Genomic DNA, 16,588 nt, shown 5'->3' with positions numbered 1-16,588 from the left:
AACCCTAGTTTTGAAAGCCTAGTTAGAAACCCCAATCTTAGAAACCCTAAAAGTAGTTTGAAACCCTCGTTGGAAACCCTAACAGCTTTAAAACCTAGTTTGTAACCCTAAGCTTGGTTTAAAACCCTAGTCGGAAACCCTACCCCTTGTTTGAAACTTTAATTAGCGATGGCAAAACTCCTTGGAAACCCTGGTCGGAAACCCTAACCCTAGTTTTGAAAGCCTAGTTAGAAACCCTGATCTTAGAAACCATAAAAGTAGTTTGAAACCCTCGTTGGAAACCCTAACCCTAGCATTAAAACCTAGTTTGTAACCCTAACCTTTGTTTAAAACCCTAGTCGGAAACCCTAACCCTAGTTTGAAACCCTAAATAGCAATGGCAAAACTCCTTGGAAACCCTGGTCGGAAACCCTAACCCTCGTTTTGAAAGCCTAGTTAGAAACCCTGATCTTAGAAACCATAAAAGTAGTTTGAAACCCTCGTTGGAAACCCTAACCCTAGCTTTAAAACCTAGTTTGAAACCCTAACCTTGGTTTAAAACCCTAGTCGGAAACCCTGAGCCTAGTTTGAAACCCTAATTAGCGATGGCAAAACTCCTTGGAAACCCTAGTCGGAAACCCTAACCCTAGTTTTGAAAGCCTAGTTAGAAACCCTAACCCTAACCCTAACTCTAGTTTTGAAAGCCTAGTTAGTAACCCTAACCCTAACTCTAACCCTAACCCTAACCCTAGTTTTGAAAGCCTAGTTAGAAACCCTAACCCCAACCCTAATCCTAACCCTAACCCTAACTTTGGAAACCCTAGTCGAAAACCCTAACCCTAGTTTTGAAAGCCTAGTTAGAAACCCCAATCTTAGAAACCCTAAAAGTAGTTTGAAACCCTCGTTGGAAACCCTAACAGCTTTAAAACCTAGTTTGTAACCCTAAGCTTGGTTTAAAACCCTAGTCGGAAACCCTACCCCTTGTTTGAAACTTTAATTAGCGATGGCAAAACTCCTTGGAAACCCTGGTCGGAAACCCTAACCCTAGTTTTGAAAGCCTAGTTAGAAACCCTGATCTTAGAAACCATAAAAGTAGTTTGAAACCCTCGTTGGAAACCCTAACCCTAGCATTAAAACCTAGTTTGTAACCCTAACCTTTGTTTAAAACCCTAGTCGGAAACCCTAACCCTAGTTTGAAACCCTAAATAGCAATGGCAAAACTCCTTGGAAACCCTGGTCGGAAACCCTAACCCTCGTTTTGAAAGCCTAGTTAGAAACCCTGATCTTAGAAACCATAAAAGTAGTTTGAAACCCTCGTTGGAAACCCTAACCCTAGCTTTAAAACCTAGTTTGAAACCCTAACCTTGGTTTAAAACCCTAGTCGGAAACCCTGAGCCTAGTTTGAAACCCTAATTAGCGATGGCAAAACTCCTTGGAAACCCTAGTCGGAAACCCTAACCCTAGTTTTGAAAGCCTAGTTAGAAACCCTAACCCTAACCCTAACTCTAGTTTTGAAAGCCTAGTTAGTAACCCTAACCCTAACTCTAACCCTAACCCTAACCCTAGTTTTGAAAGCCTAGTTAGAAACCCTAACCCCAACCCTAATCCTAACCCTAACCCTAACTTTGGAAACCCTAGTCGAAAACCCTAACCCTAGTTTTGAAAGCCTAGTTAGAAACCCCAATCTTAGAAACCCTAAAAGTAGTTTGAAACCCTCGTTGGAAACCCTAACCCTAGCTTTAAAACCTAGTTTGAAACCCTAACTTTGGTTTAAAACCCTAGTCGGAAACCCTGAGCCTAGTTTGAAACCCTAATTAGCGATGGCAAAACTCCTTGGAAACCCTAGTCGGAAACCCTAACCCTAGTTTTGAAAGCCTAGTTAGAAACCCTAACCCTAACTCTAGTTTTGAAAGCCTAGTTAGTAACCCTAACCCTAACTCTAACCTTAACTCTAACTCTAACCCTAACTCTAAGTCTAACCCTAACCCTAGTTTTGAAAGCCTAGTTAGAAACCCTAATCCTAACCCTAACCCTAACTTTGGAAACCCTAGTCGAAAACCCTAACCCTAGTTTTGAAAGCCTAGTTAGAAACCCTAATCTTAGAAACCCTAAAAGTAGTTTGAAAGCCTCGTTGGAAACCTTAAGCCTAGCTTTAAAACCTAGTTTGTAACCCTAACCTTGGTTTAAAACCCTAGTCGGAAACCCTAACCCTAGTTTGAAACCCTAATTAGCAATGGCAAAACTCCTTGGAAACCCTGGTCGGAAACCCTAACCCTAGTTTTGAAAGCCTAGTTAGAAACCCTATTCTTAGAAACCCTAAAAGTAGTTTGAAACTAGGGGTGTAACGATTCATCGATACACATCGATTAATCGATATAATGCTCTACGATTTGTTGGCATCGATGCTAAACGTAAACATCGATCTATATCGCCCGTTTTTGACCTCGGACATTAGCCGCGACTTTATTTTGAAATCCAGTTCATTGTTGCTTGCTTCCTCTTTCCGGGAGCAGTGCGCGGCGTGTTGTGTTGTGAGCAGAGCAGGCACGTGAAAGGGGAGCCGACAACTACGCGGCTCCTGGGCTGGTGCTATGGCTAGTGTCTGTCCAAGAAGACGAGAAAATTCGCTCCCCTTTGGGCTTCAAGTCATTCGTTTGGAAGCACTTTGTAATTTCCTAAATAAAGAGTTTGCAGTACCTTGTTGATTTTGCGTATGAATTGTTATAAATCAGGATATTGTTCTATATCGATCGTAGAGCTCTATATCGTGATGTATCGTGAATGAATCACAGCAGGCTTTATGATATCGGCAAATATCGTATCGTGGCTCTTTGTATCGATATGATATCGTATCGTTACAAAACCCGCGATTTACACCCCTAATAGTTTGTCATTTTCAATTTTAAAGTGTTAAAAGTAAGAGTGTAGTCATAAGACGGTGCATTATTATAGCAGTCAAGAAAATAGTTGAAAATTAATAATGTCACGTTACGAGAGTGAACTAACAGCCTTGGTTGACATGCACAAGGGACAGCAGCCTGCAATTGGACCCATGATGTGAGTACGCAATACAGTGTTCTGCTTGAGAAGCTCATGTCACATTGGCGAGTGCACCCACTCTCCTGTCACTTCTAATTGCAACAAGTGCCACCATGGGGAAGGTGAGCACATGCAAACAGCTGAAGTTGTGCCGTACCTGGCACTTAGTTTTTATCCCAATCAGAGAATTCAGCTGTTTGCATGTGCTCACCTTCCCCCTGGTGGCACTTGTGTCATTAGAAGTAAGTGACATCACAACTGAGCTTGTCAAGCACTTGAGCTGCATAACCTATCGTCAATATTTGTGTGCAACTAAATTAGTTCCACGCAAACATTGACTGCTCAAATGTTTTCAAATTGGATTTCTGTCCAATAAATTGTTCAACTGGAATGCAAGTCTTTGTGTTTTATGAGTAAATATGCTTCACTTATTTGATGTCTTTCATGCTAGGTGGTTACAACATTGGGACTTACGTGTTTGAAAGCTGTCTGAAGTCTTACGTGTTTGAAAGCTGCCTGAAGTCTTGAGGTGAGAGTTGCCTTTAGTCACTTCCATGGACACAAGTATTTGATTGTTACTCTCCATCTCACATGACTCAAAGTGACTGCAATTGCATTGCTGTCAACCGGGTTAAGCTTTTGCCTGGTGTTCCGGAGACTCGAGTTCGATTCTCACACCGTAAAATTTCTAAATGTTGACTAGAGCGGGAGTCGAACTGTGGTCTCCCGTATACTAGTCAAAGTATTTAACCACTCGGCCATCCTGCCACGAAAATTTCGGAATTTGTTTGTGTACTTCAAGTGTATCTCCGAACTAATAGGCTTATGTTCCCCATAGAACTTGTGATGATGCTCCAACTTCAAGAGAGAGCATGGACTACCACGATCTACACGATAGAATACAAAGAGAGAGTTTGTCAACTTTGGTACACTTTATTTGTGATAAAACAAATACATCCATGGACACAACCAAAAATGTTTAATTCAATGATTTCTTCTTTTATTAATAAAGATGATTTGTTGACCAGGAGAACTCTGCTTGAAGGCTGATAGTTTGTCTGAATGGCTTTGGAACCTGCAACACATACAATTTACTGTATCAAGTTTGAGGTCAATATCAAAATTATATCGATGCCGTATCAAACGCCCTTTTTAAGCTGGTATCGATTTCAAAATTGATACGGATCGATATCACTTCCGGAAACTGATAACTGGCATCGTTATTTCGAAGGATGATATCGACACCGTATCAAACGCCCTTTTTAAGCTGGTATCGATTTCAAAATTGATACGGATCGATATCACTTCCGGAAACTGATATCAACTGGCATCGTTATTTTTGAAGGATGATATCGATTCCGTATCAAACGCCCTTTTTAAGCTGGTATCGATTTCAAAATTGATACGGATCGATATCATCCTTCAAAAATAATGTCAGTTGATATCAGTTTCCGGGAGTGATATCGATCCGTATCAATTTTGAAATCGATACCAGCTTAAAAAGGACGTTTGATACGGAATCGATATCATCCTTCAAAAATAACGATGCCAGTTGATATCAGTTTCCGGAAGTGATATCGATCCGTATCAATTTTGAAATCGATACCAGCTTAAAAAGGGCGTTTGATACGGTGTCGATATCATCCTTCAAAATTGATATCGATTGGTATTGTAGAAATAATATCGATCCGTATCAGCTTTGTTAACGATACCAGCTTAAAACGCCATGTTGATACGGAATTGTTATCGTTTTGGTATCAACATCTAAATAGATACAGAATCGATATCCTAGGAAATTGTCAGTGTCGATTTCATATCAATTTTGGTGTCAATTCCAACATAAAAAGGGTTGTAATCTTTAGTATTGACATCAAAATTGATAAGGAATTTCAATGTCTTAAAGTGATATAGCCAGTATCAAGTAATATTGATACGGAATCGACATCACAACATATCAATACTGTATCAGTTTAGATGTTGATACCAAACCTTATCTTGAACAAGTGACCCTAAGGGACAAACAACATTGGCTTATGGAGGAAGGCTTGATGGATGGACAGATAGATGGGTTGTATTTGTCATATAAAATGTAAAATACACACATATAAATATATACATAATATACACAATTTTTTAAATATATAGTCTATAAATATACACATAATTTACACAATACAAAGCTAGTTTTCTAGTTATAATGGTTCACGCATGTATTTCTGACCTTCACCACCAGAGGGCGAGAGCAATTCGAAACATCCACCGATCATCTATTCAGTTGCATTTACGTGTACGGTAAGTGTAATTTTTGCCCCGCAACATGGCTAGCATGGTAATACATCGGCAATATTCATGTTTATGTTTGTATTATTTAATCAATCTATCGTTCAAAAACAGAGCACAAGAAGCGGAAAAAAGAAAGTGACGTAATCCAACCGAGCCTTCGGAAAGTACTTCCGGGTTACTTGACACAGGTAAAAACATTGCGAGCATAGTTGGGAAAACGTAAGTATAGTTGCGAAAACGTGATAAGTATAGACATAAACTCCGTACGTATTCTCGCTGCATGTCCTTTGTTCCCCGCAACCTTTAAGCCGACACTTGCATTGTATTAAGTGTCCAATCACCTTAGCCGTTAGCTTTAGCATACGTACCTCAGCAAAGATGGCGCCACCAGGAGAAAATGCCCCAATGTCTAAGTCCATGCAGACTTTCAAGAGCTGCTGGAGCTGTCGACTCATCTGCGGCAGTGGTCTCATCCTATCCGGAGCCTATGTTTTTAACGCCGCCCGCAACGCGATGCGCCTCGGCGGGCCGACCTCTATGGGAACGGTCGCCCAGATTACTTTCGCTGCAAGTGAGTAGCAATGTAAATGTCAGTAAAAAAGGATTTTGAAGTGACAGTTATTCTTATAATGACCAGGTTTGGCCGCGTGGGGAATGGTTGTCATCGTTGACCCTGTGGGAAAAGCGCAAAGGAAGACGTGAGAAGAGAGGAAGCTTGAATGGTCTCATTGCACTACATCGGCCTGTGCTACTGGTCACCGGACAGATTATATTGTCAGCAACACATTGCAGGCAATCAATGTCATTTCATGAACTATTAAAATACATCATACACAGTGCTGTCAGTTAGTCAGAGTTACCTTTTATTAGTGTTATACTGATGTGAGCAGTTGCTCTCAAAGGTTTGTCGGTAAGCGTGATGCAAAAAAAAAAATAAGTCTTTCAGTCGCTTAACGTGATCATGACATTCTGATTGTTTTATAGATTAAAGTAAAATATGAAAATAGAGTTGACAGTACATGTAGGCACACTATTGACGTTTTTATGTATCCTGGATTTGACTGAAATAAACTCTCCTGAATGGAGAGGTGTGCAATGTTACAGGTGACATCTCACCATGGGAACTGTTCACCAACCAATCAGGTGCTCCATTCAAGCCAATGGGAGACCCTCGACACAGACTTGCTACTGTAAACGCTCATGAGCAGCAATTCCACTTGTCTTGGGCTATTGGAAGAAAACGGGATGGCGCCTGTCCCATCCTAATTAGCAAAACAAGCTCGTTCGCTAATAAAAGGTAAATCCTCCTCAGGGGCAAAACGTGCCCACACCCTTTGGTTAAAAAAAAAAAAAAAGTGACTTATAAAACAAGTCTGTAAAAGAAACATACAATGGAATGTTAAAGTTGTAGGGCTAAGAAGAGAGAAATATTTCATGTTTTTTTTTTTTTTTTAAAGAACATGAATCTGTTTTACTATATGTACAATAATTCAAAATGCACATGCGTCCAAGAAAAGTAATATTGCACAAAATGTAAGACCTGCTTGTCTGCCGTCTAAAAAGTGATTCGGAATATTTGTCCACATCGAGAGGAGGATTCAGTCACGTGGAAGAGCTTCTTGTCAGTTTAAACTGCGGATGCATTGTCTTAAGGCCGACTCACTTCCACAGTTGGACCACACGCACACATTTGCACAAAACACACACTAGCACGGAGAATACATTCATCGACGTGTATGGAAAGCCATCTAAGACATTCAATATCCTTGATATTCACCTTAGGGTTGAAGTACTATTTTGCTTAGTAGGTACAATTTAGTTGCACTAGTAGAGTGAGGAAAAACAGCACTAGGTGACAACTGCGTGTCTCAATTGAATGCATATAGGAATGTACATACCGTAAGGTGGATATCCATGCTGTCGAATAAACGGCTTTCCACAAACGTGTATTTAGTGTGCTTGATTGCATGGACTGCTGAGCCGTAACGTGCACACGCAAACACACCGTGAGGTCATCATTGCATCATTTAGCTTCAAATGTCTTCCCAGAGCACAACAACGCGAGCTTTGGTCATCTGGGGTCAGGGTGGACAGTTTAGAGGGGGAGTGGGGGGGACTTGAGGCGTGAAAATAAGAATTTAAAAATAAATCCATTCACCCTATCTTTGTTCAGTCACATTTAAAAAAAAAAAAAAAAAAAAACAGCGCCTTGTTAGCCAGTGCTATTGACATATTTGGTTGCTATGAACACAAACGAGTGCAGCTTTTGCAGTTAAAAATGTCTACAGCATTGAGAGGGGAGGAGGCGAGTCGAAGCGAAAAGGAAGGTAAGGCAAAGGTGTAGGTTGATGCTATCGTCCTGCAGTTTAAAAACAGTACAGTACTCGCGGGCCACCAGGGGACAGCACTGACTGGCCCAGTTCAGCAAAACTCAACGAAAAACATCCAAACATGAATGGGGACTAGAACGCTGTCAGGTGGGATGCGTATATGTGTAATGAAATCCATCTTATTATTACTTGGAGTGTTTTCAATGAAAAGACATGAGGGCTTCACACCTTAAAGTTCACATTAAGCCCCTTCCCCCAGTGTCATATTTAGCTCTTAAGTCTGTGCCGTGTGCGTGTGTGCGTCTACTTTTGTCCGTGTCCATCTGGCTCGGTCCACTCGTGTCACCTTTTGAGGGAAGAACCTTTGAGTTTGTGGCCGTATCGATGGATGCGTGGCGAGCGGGAGTGCAGCTTGACGAAGAGTTCGGGGAACCTGTACTGAGGGAACATGGTTTCCAAGAAGCCCTCCAGGAACACGTAGACCAGCCTCCGGTTCATGGGCTGGTGCTGGAACATGTCGAAGACGCGCAGGATGCCCTTGCGCGTGGTTTCCGCGCCAATGATGTGCTTCAGCTCGTCTATGTGGGCGGTGACGACAGAATGATGTCTCCATTGTTTTTTTTATACACGTTTTGGGATTTGAATTAAACAGGTTTCAGGCAAAATGTTCTACTAGCAATCATGACTAGATACTATACGTTTGTCTCAATTGCAGAGTGGAATTCTTTTGTCAGTTCCTGAACTGGTATCATTTTATAAATAGCTTCATATGTTTTGTGTGTGTGTGTGGGTGTGTTATCACCTGGCATGATGCCCAGCAGACTAGTCTTGGCAGCGACTCGCGTCCTCATCCGGATGCTCTTGTCCCGACGGGGCGGGGTCTCGGCCAGAATACCGTTAGGCCAATAGGAGTCTCTGTAGGAGGTTGGTATTTTGGAAAGAAAGAAAAAAAAAAAAAAAACGCGCCTTTGGGTGTCTAAAAAATGTTACCTGAATTTCTTGACGTATTCTGCCACCTGTTCTGGAGACGTTAAGTAGTCCACGTGGTCCACAATTTTCCTGGAGGCAAAGCAACAATGAAGTTCGGAAGGTTTATTACAGTTTAAAGGTCAAACTACCTTTCAGCAAGTTTTATATGGTCACATTGAATGGACAGACCTGTTGATGGTGTCGCCATAAGTGGCCCGTATGAGCTGCTGCAGCAGGTTCTTGATGTTCCTTCGCAGCCACTGGTTCTTCTCCTTCAGGTCGAACACCTCGTCCATCAGCAGCAGCATGACGCGCAGCGGGATGTTGTCGTCCACCTGTTTGAGCAAACACAGGACGTGACAGATTTGCCCCCACCCCAAAAAAAAAAAAAAATAAAATCACAGCCAAAACTTCAGCAGGGCCACTCGCATTGTCGTCCAGTTGTGCGGAGACTCGACAGTGTTCGGGGTCAATGTCTGACTTGGGAAGAAGAGGAGGCACCTGGAAGAGGAGAAAATGGTCACATTCGTCCCGATAAGAGCAGAAGTACGGTGGTGACGCGAAGCACCTTGAATATGGACTGCTTGATGTCCTGGCCCAGTCTTTCGGACATGCGGCCCATGTTGTCTGACACTTTGTTCATGCCCTCGGCCAGACTGTCCGGGAGGGACTTGACCGCGTTGGACACGTTCCTCATGGAGCTCCGCAGGGGGTTGACAAACGTGTCTATCTGATGTGTGAATATCATTTGTGAGTTGTTGTCTGCCATGTGCATTGTATTTTAAACAAGACTATGAATGCTTGTTACCTTGCGTGCAAAGTCTCCTTTGCCTTTGTTGTAGGCTTTGTTCTCTAGGAAGTCGTAGACGTACGGGAGAAGAGTTGGGCACCCTTTCACCATCTCAGGGTTCAGCAGCAACTAAATCACACAATTGATTTTTTTTTTAATGATAGGCATAAATATAACTTGATGATAGTAATATATCAAGACTAATAATACTTGTAGGTAAGCATTGAGGTCTTTCTTCCGTTTCTCCAGGAAGTCTCTGTCCATGTTGTTGAAGGTTTTCTTCCCTGGGAGCTTGAGGATAGACGTCAAGTTCTCAAACTAAAAGTACAACAACGCAACATGAGCTCCTAAGAAATGTGAGCTAAGAAAATAAATAAAAACACAAGCAAAAAAAAAGAGACCTGCTCAGTGATCCTCATATGAAAGTCGTGAAAATCAGAGTAACGCCGGTACGTCTTCCAGCAGTCCTCGCTGCCGTCCGGGTGACGTCTGAATACAGTGATGGCGTAAAGCGCGTACGTCTTCCCATGCTCATTGCACACACCTGCGGCAGCCCAAAAGCCAGGAAGACCAGCGTCAGCTACCCCACCCGACAATACACCCACAAGAGGGAAGGCAATGGAGCGGCGGTGGGTGGTTGGGTAAAGGACACAAAACATGCGGGTGCGATGCGTGCGCCGTGGAGGGAGATGACGGGGACAAATTGGCAGGACAAATACAGCAAAGGAAAGAACAGAAAACAATGAAAGTGATGGGAGGAGCAAAGAAACAAAATGGAGCTTGGTGCAAAAAAGACGGGTGATAAATCAAAAAGGGGCTATCAGCACATTAATACAAAAATGAAGCTGAATTTACACTGCGGGTCAAATCATTTTTACGCCACCAAAACCAAATTGTGTCACTGGAACCATGGCGTGATGATGTGAATCCAGCCTTAAAGATCAGAATCTAGTGCGTGTGTGTGTGTGTGTGTGTGTGTGTGTGTCTGTGTGTACCCGTATCAGAGATGAAAGCATGGAGCTGCATAGAATCATCATGGCAGGAGTTGGTCAAGTCATCTAAAGACTGTAAAGACAACAAAACGTTACATTGACAGCTGTATGTGGACATCTATCGCGCTCACGAGAAGAAGTGAGGACCCCCTCACCAGGTTAATGCTTCCTGTCGGGGAGCCATTGAAAGATTCGCCGTCGCCGTCATCAGAGCCGCGGTAGCTGGGCTCTTTGAGCATGTCCAGTTCCGCCAGCATGCGAACGTAGAGTGGGCTCTGCTTGAAGGACGGGTAGTAGCGCTCATCCCTTAACATCATGTCATACACCTGAGGAAAAACACAGGCGGTTTGGGTTTTTAGCGTCACCACAAGACAAGAAACTATTTAATACCTTTCTCTGGATTTCATCAAATATTTCTGGCGTGGGATCATCTTTCTGTAGCTTTTCCCCCAGGCGTGTTATCGAATCCTCGTCTACTTGAACCCTGGGAGATGCCTGCAGGGAGAACAAGAACAGCAAGCTTGTCAAGTCAATTTGTTGATGGCATTATTATTTTTGGCAGATGATTTTTGGACCTTGTCAGAAAGGTACTGCTCAAAAACTCCCAGTGCAGCTGCCCTGAGGAGCCCCTTGGTAGTGTTGGGTTGCCTCTTGCCATCTTTCTGCCAGCTCTGCATGGCCTCCAGCTGCTGCTGCGCCGTCACCCTGTAGCCTTCCACGGTGAGCCAGAAGAAGAGCTCGGCCTGGGCGCCGGCCGCCTGCATGAAATCTGCCATAAAAAATCTCATTAGCCCACAAACGTTGAGGAATGGGGACATCATTGCTGCATTTACCCATGAAGAACTGCAGGGCTATGTTGTGGACGAGGATGTGATCCAGCGGGATGACGCACAGCTTGCCGAAGTTGGCCGCAAGCTTCAAAGCGTCCACCTCCTATATGGGGGAAGAAGGGGCAAAAATCAATAACATTGATGAAATGACAATTTTTATAAATAAGTGAGAGCAGTTTTTTTTTTTTAAAGGACCTATTCAGGGTTAATAAAGCAAAGACTCTATTCCTACCTTGCCAGACTGTAGTCTCTGGATCCTGGTCTCGCACACCTTCTTTACAAACAGAAGACTGTTGATTTGGTTCTTGATCACATTGATGTCTAAAAGCACAAACGAACCACGCAACATGACTTCAGGATTTATTTTGGACTTATACGAGCTGCGAAGGAATGACATGGCGCACCATCTCCTGCTGTGTCCAACGAGCGCAGGTATTGCAGCTCCTCCATCACCTTGTCCTTTACGGCCTCCAGCTCAGCAGGCTTATCTGTCAGTTTCAGGATGTTCATGAAGGCTTCGTAGTTACAGCTGGAGTCTCGAATCTCAACACACACACATGAACACAAACGCAGTGTCACACCATTTCATTAAATATAATCGCTGCAGCCATCGTAAAAAGGTCAGACTGGTACCATCCAGATGACAAACTGGTTGATGTAGTCTGGGTCACTCAGCTGGTTGACGAGAGGAAGCAGGACTCCACGCGCCAACACCTCCTGAAACAAACGCGTATGCAGCTGGGTGAATTTAGAACAGTGCAGTTGCTTTGGAGACCTGGCTTCTTCTAATGCACACTCACTCTTAAAAAATATCTCATGTTCTTGTTGTGGAAGTCTCCAGGAGGTAGTAACAGATACAGAAGCAACTCGCACAAATCTCGAAGGAATCCTGACATAAATCCCGTCGGGGGGGGGAAAAAAAAAAATGTTTATTTCACAAAGGGATAATACCAAGACGTGAGTTTGTTTACCTTCTTCGTCCTTAAGAGAAGTGCACACTACATCTCGACAAATCTTCCTTTCCATCTCCACTTCGGCCTCGAAAAAGGAGTCTATCAGCTCCTCTGTTATGTCTCCTGTCCAGACAACACTCTTCAGTCAAACATATTGCACTTTGTCCTTGTCATGAACTACCATCAAACCAATTTTAATTTGCCAGTCGGTCACGTGTAATAATTACATGCTTACTTAGTTTATCCTCTCTGTCCGGGAGGCGATCCTGAGCTTTACGAAAGACACGCAAATGGGTGGCAAAGTCGTCCACCAGGCGAGTGGTGAAGTAAGGCTGCCAGTCCACTTCTTTGGACCTTGATGTAAGACACAAAAAAAACAAAAAAACATAACAATAGGCAAGTACCTAATGAGATCCAATACAAGGGTTAAATTGATACATTCCCAAATGTGTGTGATTTGCTGCTGAGTGTGTGACTCGTACCGCGTGGAGAATTGGACGAGGGCGTTCTGCAGCGTCTGTCTGATCTCCAATAAGAAAGACTCATCCTCGCTCAGAGTGTAGTACCAGTACTGGATATAATCTCTCAAAGCAAACTGGATCACCTGCAGGGGGCGGGGGTCAATTGATGCTTGAATAAAACATTTCTGAAAAAGGCAGTACTAGCACATGTCAAACTTGACCTTGTTTGTGTGTCCAAGTGAACCAGCACAAGATAACAATTGTTCCTTTATTTATCTCGCTCTCTTTTTTTTTTTTTTTTAAACCCCCTCACTCAAGATCCTTAAAGAATTCCCAGTCAGTGTCATCTGACCGTCACAGTGCTGTGTCACCACTTAATGCTGCTGGCCACGCTGCTTGAGGAGCACAACGCTCTTACATGATTTCTAACCGCCATCATCCACATGCTCTCATTTTCCCATTGCTTTTGCCTCGTTTGACTTGCAAAATGTTTGCATATAAAGTGCGACTTACATCAGCCAATAGAGATAAAAAAAAAAAAACGAGTACACAACACAATAGACTCCACATGAGCAAACCATCCTGAGGTTAGAATGGCTCATGTGAGAGTTTAAAGTTGCTGACGTGGACAAGCTGACCTGTCACACTGCTCCCCAAAAAACAAAACTGCTGCTCAGCAAAACCGAGAAGCACGTCGCATAGTTGTGACCACTTTATTGTCACCAACCTGTTGCAGAGGCTCATCTATGAAACTGGAGCCAGTCAGTCGCCTGTCGATCTTGATGGGCTTCATCTCCAGCTTCATCTCATCCAACGTCTAACCAAAAAGACAAAATCATGAGAGGAGAAACTTGGGGACATGTAACACTAACAGGGAAAACGTTTACCTTTGGAATACCAATAGGTGGGGGCGGCAGGTAGGAGTGCTCGCACCTCTCCAAGTATTTCTCGGAGTTGATCTTCCCATACAGCAGAGTGACCGCAAAGCCACTGCGGAAAGAAAAGCCCAGTTAAAATTGAACATACGGTACACGTGAAGGAATGCGTGTCTACTCACCCGCCAATGAAGCAGAGGATATAAAAGGCCAGGTAGAATATAGCAAAGGGTCCGAAGGTGATGAGGAACAGCACGACTCCGAGACCCCCCCATCCCCAAAAGGACAGACTGGCCTAAAAAAGTGACCCAAAAAAAGTCATCATCAACAATGTCAAGTTATGAAATGGTCTGAAAATGACTGATAAGCTAAACAACATGACAACAAATAGTGTATTATTTAGCATAGTTTAATTTTTAGACAACATGATAACAAATAGTGCATTATTTAGCATAGCGCGAAAAAAAAAGACTATTGTGCATCACACTAAAAAGGAAACACACATTTTGGGAGCTCATGACCAAACATGAGGTTAAAATGGTTTTAGACAAAGACGTGCGAACTTGGATTTGTGCATCGTCATAAGCCACTTCCTATATTGTTCCTGCGATTGTCAGTGCAGGAAACAAAGCTCTCGCATCCCAGCAAGTCAGTCTGCTGGCCCACAAATATTGAGATCTGAGTTTACCCGATGTAATACTAAATCTTTTTAAAGTGAGTCTCTATAAATGTCCAGGGTGCAGCGAGAGCACAAACAGGCTCGACAAGACCTCAATCACACCTAACGAGTCAAGGTATGTGGAACTGGGAAGAATACAAAGAAAGATTTGTGGTCAATCTGGTTAACCGCAAACGACACATTAAACGGCAACAAAGTGAGACATTTCCATGACCGTTTCCATTTTCCAAACCAGTTCGTTGGGGGTAACAGCCGTAAGCTTACAACATGGACAGAATCTGTCACAGCTCCATTTTACAACCACTACAATGAAGCATGTGACATCAAGTAAACAGAAAGCTGGAGTGTCCAAAGCATTTACTATGCATGTTGTGTGGTTCAGTACCACTTGACTGAAACGTGACACTCATAGTACACAAATGCTCTGGGCCCACAATGCACCGACCGTTACGAGGAAAGATGCAAATAACTTCGGCCTGCTGTTTTTTGCTTTAGAAATCGTCATGGAAGCACAATCATTGTATGAAAAAGACCTATTCCAGATGTGTAACATGAGCCACGCTTGACGTCAGCAGCGTGGAGTCTTATCAGCAAGGCTGCCTGTGATGAGATGACAGCGCCGACGCTTGGCTCGCTCGGAGGCGAGATGATAACCAGCAGTGCGAGTTTTGACAGCTTATGCCGGGTTTAAAACATGAACCATCTGCTCTAATGATTAACACCCAAGCCTGGTCGAGAACACATGGCGACACATCACTCGCGCGACCAAACGCAAGCCTGCTGCTGATGTAGAAAATGTGGGGCTCAATGGGAAATTAGCGCGACCCCATTTAGCTTAAACAACGCAAAATCAGCCGACGCAATTCACATTGTACCAACAATGTTATGGCAAGTTTTTATATTTCATATAAATTGAATAATTGACTCTGCCAGACAAAAATAAGTCACTCTGTAAGAATACGAGAGGCCAGAGGGGCGGCCGCTACAACATTTCTGTGCGTGTGATCTAAATGCTAATGGTCCGCTGCCACAAAGCGAAGCATTACTCAGCTCATTCCTGACACACTTGAGACACTCTCATGGGTGGCTGCAGCCCTGATCAGCGTGGTCATTAGGCAGCATGTTAGCTTACACCATTAAAACTGGCCGGTGGGAGATCCCCAGTTAATGCTGGAGAAAGTCACAGGGATGACTGATCATGCCTAATCCATCCACAAATCCATTATGCAAAGACTTGACATGTAGGCCAGGAGGAGAATCTCATGAGCTTGAAAAGCATTTGAAGGCAAATGTGAATCAAAACATAATATTGGTTGATGATCAAACGTTCAAACATAGAGCTTAAGTTACAAGGAGGTGGACGTGGACTTGAGCCGTATTGAGGAATGATGACTCAAGACCACATCTGAATGTAGTCTGGGTCACATTCTTGGCCTGAGCTGGATGGAGAGACAAACGAGCTAGCACGCTGCCATTTTCAATTGTCTCATTCCTGTGTGTGTCATATATCACAGAGTGCTTGACAATTTCAGGAAGGCTTTATTACAGAGTGGTGACCAAACCCTTTTTGTCTCCGATAAAATAAAAACTCGCACATTGCTAGTTGGATGTTAAAACTTCAGTAAGGATAAGTTGTTAGTCTAGAAATTGTGTGACTATGACCAAGTTCAAGAGAAATTGGATGTGACCGAATCTTATGACATGTTTGAAATGGGACCTTAAACTACCTCTCGGATGATACACTTGTGGGTTGCGATGATAGTCAATCAATATGAAACGTGTTTACAAGCAAGCATACAGCCCGGTCCCACTGGGTGGGAATGAATCAGTGCACGTATCTAATTGCAGAGAATGCACATGCGTTTCGGACACTCATGATGAAATCCAGTAACACACAAAACATTAAAGACACGGCCAAAACGTCACATAGCATCAACTCCAAGCTGCCACTTGTGACTTGAAAGTCGAGATGCTAAAGACCACATTACAATAGGCAATGAGATATTTGAGGCCAACCAAAAGTTGGGGGAAAAAAAGAAGCTACACCTTTTCTAACAGTTCAAATGGTTTAACAGTCGCTCACAGGAGTTGATACACAACTCACCTGTCCAAAAAAACAAGCCAACACCCAGCTCACCTGTATTCTGTGTGATGCCGAATTTTTCCGTTCGTGGCCGTTTATCATAATACAAACACTCCCTATCTTCAATAATTACACCGAGCTAATTTCAGCCAGTACGAGTATCCCAAGATCATGGCATTAGCGTTGCGTTATCTTTGTAATCCCGGGTCGAGTGCTACTTATAGCAGACAAGCCTAGCAGAAACACCGACACTGTCTGTCCGCCCTCTCCCACGACAATCCCGTCTGTGTGTGCTGTGTGTGTGTGTCTGTTTACCTGCTGCGCT

At 43.2% G+C, this 16,588-nt stretch overlaps 1 protein-coding gene and 1 long non-coding RNA gene across 4 annotated transcripts; one reads left to right on the top strand and one right to left on the bottom strand.

The window, feature by feature from the left end:
- Positions 1-4,025: 4,025 nt before the first annotated feature.
- On the bottom strand, positions 4,026-13,796 carry snx13 (sorting nexin 13). 2 transcript variants are annotated; one of them, XM_037264619.1, is made up of 25 exons: positions 13,684-13,796; positions 13,514-13,616; positions 13,354-13,443; positions 12,648-12,769; positions 12,401-12,519; positions 12,184-12,288; positions 12,013-12,101; positions 11,846-11,929; positions 11,617-11,755; positions 11,445-11,533; positions 11,216-11,315; positions 10,958-11,151; positions 10,773-10,877; positions 10,538-10,708; positions 10,386-10,455; positions 9,792-9,970; positions 9,601-9,708; positions 9,409-9,519; positions 9,169-9,330; positions 9,030-9,101; positions 8,790-8,935; positions 8,622-8,690; positions 8,434-8,546; positions 5,670-8,209; positions 4,026-4,093 (listed from the first exon to the last, which is right to left on the bottom strand). In XM_037264619.1, exons 3-24 carry the CDS (start codon positions 13,429-13,431, stop codon positions 7,974-7,976), a joined length of 2,661 nt encoding a protein of 886 aa, XP_037120514.1. In that variant the 5' UTR covers positions 13,432-13,443; positions 13,514-13,616; positions 13,684-13,796; the 3' UTR covers positions 4,026-4,093; positions 5,670-7,973. The 2 variants fall into 2 exon arrangements, with proteins under 2 accessions (XP_037120514.1, XP_037120515.1); XM_037264620.1 differs by having other exon boundaries at positions 9,792-9,934.
- On the top strand, positions 5,436-14,603 carry LOC119130760. Of its 2 annotated transcripts, XR_005099495.1 has the most exons (4): positions 5,455-5,872; positions 5,939-6,339; positions 9,114-9,119; positions 14,593-14,603. It is a non-coding gene; the product is annotated as an uncharacterized LOC119130760 (long non-coding RNA). The 2 variants fall into 2 exon arrangements; XR_005099494.1 differs by lacking the exons at positions 9,114-9,119; positions 14,593-14,603 and having other exon boundaries at positions 5,436-5,872; positions 5,939-6,228.
- Positions 14,604-16,588: the final 1,985 nt, after the last annotated feature.

Source organism: Syngnathus acus, chromosome 11, assembly GCF_901709675.1.
Source record: "Syngnathus acus chromosome 11, fSynAcu1.2, whole genome shotgun sequence".
NCBI classification, from domain to species: domain Eukaryota; kingdom Metazoa; phylum Chordata; class Actinopteri; order Syngnathiformes; family Syngnathidae; genus Syngnathus; species Syngnathus acus.
This window is presented reverse-complemented; position numbering and strand designations above follow the sequence as displayed.